This window comes from Phoca vitulina, unplaced genomic scaffold (genome assembly GCF_004348235.1).
Source record: "Phoca vitulina isolate PV1807 unplaced genomic scaffold, GSC_HSeal_1.0 scaffold17, whole genome shotgun sequence".
NCBI lineage: Eukaryota > Metazoa > Chordata > Mammalia > Carnivora > Phocidae > Phoca > Phoca vitulina.
In genome coordinates, this window is record NW_022589720.1 from 639,377 (window position 1) to 643,149 (window position 3,773).

General features: G+C 65.1%; 1 protein-coding gene across 1 annotated transcript in view; it reads left to right on the top strand.

Moving 5' to 3' along the window:
- Window positions 1–730: 730 nt before the first annotated feature.
- Window positions 731–3,773, top strand: part of NKD2 (NKD inhibitor of WNT signaling pathway 2) — a 33,001-nt gene continuing 29,958 nt past the window's right edge. The window contains exons 1-2 of the mRNA XM_032415174.1: window positions 731–755; window positions 1,177–1,256. Of these exons, the coding sequence (XP_032271065.1) occupies window positions 731–755; window positions 1,177–1,256 (105 nt within the window). The remainder of the gene's footprint in view (window positions 756–1,176; window positions 1,257–3,773) is intronic.

Below are 3,773 nucleotides of genomic sequence, written 5' to 3' on the forward strand. Positions count from 1 at the left end.
GGGGAAGAAGCCAGGACAGGACTGTGAGTTGGTGCTGTCTGGAGACCCCCTCCTTGGCCGCCCTCTCCAAGTGTCTCCCCGCAGACCTCCTGTCCTCTGGCTCGCTCACGCAGCTCGCCCCCCCCCCCCAGTTCCGGTGCACGTTGTGTTTCTGAAGTCCTGGGCGGTGCTCCAGGGTCCTCTCCTGCAAAAGGAGGTGCTCTAGGCTCCTCTAGAATGCGGGATCCCGACCAGAGATGGCCTGATGAGGAGGGGGGTCGGGAGCTGCCCGCAAAAGAATCGCGCGGCACCGCGGGCCACTGCAGCCCCTGCCCACCCTCATGGCGGCTTGTCCCAGGGCCTCGCGCTGCCGGGCGCCGTTCTGCCACGTCCCCATGTGGCAGACCCCCCCCCCCCCCGCCGCCCCCGAGGGCTCCCGGGCAGAGTCGGCCCGGAGCTGGTGGGGGGCGGGCGGGCGGGTCCACGGGCGCCGTGCGCTGCGGGCGGCGGCCGCGGGGGGCGCTGCGGGGGCCGCACTTAAAGCCCGGGGGCGGGCGCGCGCGCTCAGAGGGAGTCGGACCGCCGCTGTCGCCGCCGTGGCCGAGCTCGCCCGCGTCCCCGCCGCTGCGCCGGCGCTCCCAGCCTCCCGGTTCCTCCGGCCCGGCGCCCGGTGCATGCGACCCCCGCGGACGCCCGGCCCCGGCGCCGGAGCCCCGACCCGGCTGTGAGCGCGGCGGGGCCCCGGGGCGGCATGGGGAAGTGTCAGTCCAAGCACCGTGAGACGCGGGCGCGGCGGGCGGCGGGCGGGCGCGGCCACTCACTGTCCCCTCCCTCCCCCCCGCGCCCCGGCCGCCCCGCGGCCGCCGCAGCCCCCCAGCGGAGAGAGAGCCCCGAAGGTGAGCGTGCCGGGCGGCGGCCGAGGCGCGGGACTGCCACCGGCCGGGACCCCGAGCCCGGAGCCTCGCGCGTCCCGCCCTCGAGCCCGCGGGGTGTGGGGACGATGCCGCGGGGTCTCCGGGAGCGCGCGGGTCCGCCCCCCCCCCGGACCCCAGCCCGGCCCTGGGCCTGAGCCCTGAGCGCGGAGCGCGCCGAGATGGGACGGGCGGGACAGGGCTCAGGCTCAGCGTCTGGGGCTCACGGCGCGTCTCCTTCTTCCTCGGTGCCTCGTTTCCCCCGCGTCGGCTGGCGGGGCCGCAGGGGACAGCTTCGTGGTGTCCGCGTTCGCGAGTGGCCGCAAAGGCACGGAGGACGCAGAGCGCAACACTGGCAGCAAGCAGGTAGGCCTGTGGGCCAGGGAGGCGGGGGTCAGAGTCGTGACCCCGCTGGGACCCCCGAGTGAGCATGCCAGAGCGATGCCAGCCGGACCCAGAGCCTGTCCCTCCCCAGCCTCTGAGTCTCAGGCTAGGGTCTCCTGGCAGCAAGCCTCAGTCTCCCAGGCTGGAGGCATTGGGGGGAGGGGTTGGCCATTCATGTGTGAGGGTCACTGGCTGGGGTTGGAGACCACCATGCCTCCCACGTGCGGCTGGGTGACCACTGGCCTGCAGAGGGGCCCAGGCTGTGGGTGCTGCGGTGTCTGGCTCAGGACCCAGTTGACCCTGAGAGTGGGTTTGAAAGGTGATCGGTCTAGAAGCAGAGAACTGCCCAGCTTGGGGTACCAGAGGGACGTTGAGAAAACTAGACCCACGCATATGTGCCAAGCAGGACCAGGGGGTCCTTACACGGTTATCGGCGTCCATGGGAACTGGATCCGTCGGGATGGCTGAGACCCCTGCTCGCGCCAGCTTGCCCGCCTCCGAAGCCCTCAGCAGCAGAGTGCGCCAGCTCACGGGGATGTCCGCTCCCTTTTTAGAAGGACGTCCTTCTGGCGGGTCGCTAAAGAGAAACGCTCAGTGTGTCTGCAGACACTTGTGCAGTGTTCTGAGAAGGGCTCCAACATGCCCTGAAATGAACACTTGCTAGAGTTAGGAGATTCATGCCTTCTGGGAGTGACGTTTCCGTGCACACCCGGGAAGGTAGGAAATACTTTTTAAAGCATTTTCTGGGTACACCGTAGTAACGTTGGCTGGAAGTGTGCTCCCCTGTGTGGGGGACCAGGGCAGGATGGCCCCGGGGAGCAGCCCAGGTCCGTCTGTTTGCTTTGCCAGAGGGAGGGGGCGTGTCGATAAGGGGATGGGGTTAAAGGTTCGGTTTCGCATGTGATCAGATCATCTGCGTGTGCATTCACATTGTGCTCAGGCCTGGGGGCCTTCTCCTGGGCGCGTGGGCACAGGGCCTGACGCTGTGCACTGGGTCCTGGGCGGTGTCTGGGCGAGTGCACTCACTTGTTCAGAACATGGCTGTGACATTCCAGGCGTCTGCAGCTGGGGCCAGAACAGTGCTTCAGGCTGACGGACGCCTGAACACTCTCGGGACATTTTTAAGAATGGGGTGGGGTATGGCTTGGGTTGTCCCTTTCTATGTTTCCCTCTGCTACAGTCTGAATGTTTGTGGTCCTCTAAAACTCGTATGTTGAAACCTCACCCCTTAGGTGACAGTGTCGGGGAGCTGGGGGCTTTGGGAGGGGATCCGGGCAGGAGGGTGGGGCGCCGATGGCAGGGTTAGTGCCCTTATGAGAGGCCTCAGAGAGGTGGGTCCCTGTTCCGTCTGCCATGTGAGGACGCTCGGGAACACGCCATCTAAGAATCAGAAAGGGGCCTCACCAGACACGGAATCTGCCCTCACCCTGATCTTGGGCTTCCAGTCTCCAAAACTGTGAGAAATAAATAGCTGTGTTCCTAAGCCCCCCAGCCTGTGCCATCCGAGTAGCCCAAGCTGATGTGGAAACAAGGTGCTTTTAACACCAAGCTACAGAAAGAGCACAATCTCAGAACACAGGGTGCCCCTTCCGTTAAGTACATTCTAGCTGAAGACGGCAGCATGACTACGGTATCTCTCGCATTCGGCTGTGGGGGTGTGAGCCTCTAGCCGGGCACCGGCCTGGCGTTGACCTCCGGGCCCGGCTCGCCGCACGCTGGCAGGATGCACGTGTCCTTGCTGCTGTCACTGAGAGACCTGGGGCGGTTCCTGCCCAGCTCGAGCTCTGTCCAACACCCCTGCTCCCGGTTCTGCCCCGGGAAATTGCTCCGTCAGGGACATTGCGGGGTTGGGTCGTACGTCCCTTCTGCCCAGCGTCCTGCAGCCTTCTCCGTGTGTGGTGTCCCGAGCTGTGTCCTCCCTAGCAGTGCCTGGCGGAGGCCAGCCTGGAAGGCGCAGCACCCCCGGGAGGGACACGGTCCACTCTGTGTCTCCATGCAGACTGCGGTGCCCTGTGCTGAGTAAGAACGGTGCCAGATGACCTTGTGGAAATTAAATGTGTGTCCACCTGCTGTCACCTGTCCTCTCCCCCCCCCCAAAACAAAGGCAATGAGGTTGGTTTTGCCAGCAATGCTGGCTCCTGGTGCCTACTTGGTGCACGTCGGAAACACTCATCGATATTAGCGTTTTCTAGGCAGGCGGACTGCCTGCTTCGAGGTCTAGAATACTTGTCCTTGCTGATTCTGGGAAATGCTGCAGTTTGATCTGGGCAGGACCTGCATCACTTCCTTGCCAAGTGCCCCCTGAAGGGCCAGGGCTGTGCCAGGGTGATGTGGGATGCTGGCAGGTGCGGCATGGAGGATCTCGGAAGGGGAGTAATAGGTCGTGCATGCGTGAAAATTATGAGGAATGAGGGCAGCAGGGTCTGGTAACAGGTGGGGACAGCCTTGGGGCAGCAGGGTCGTGGTTGCAGGTGGGGACAGCCAGCAGTCAGCAGGGTC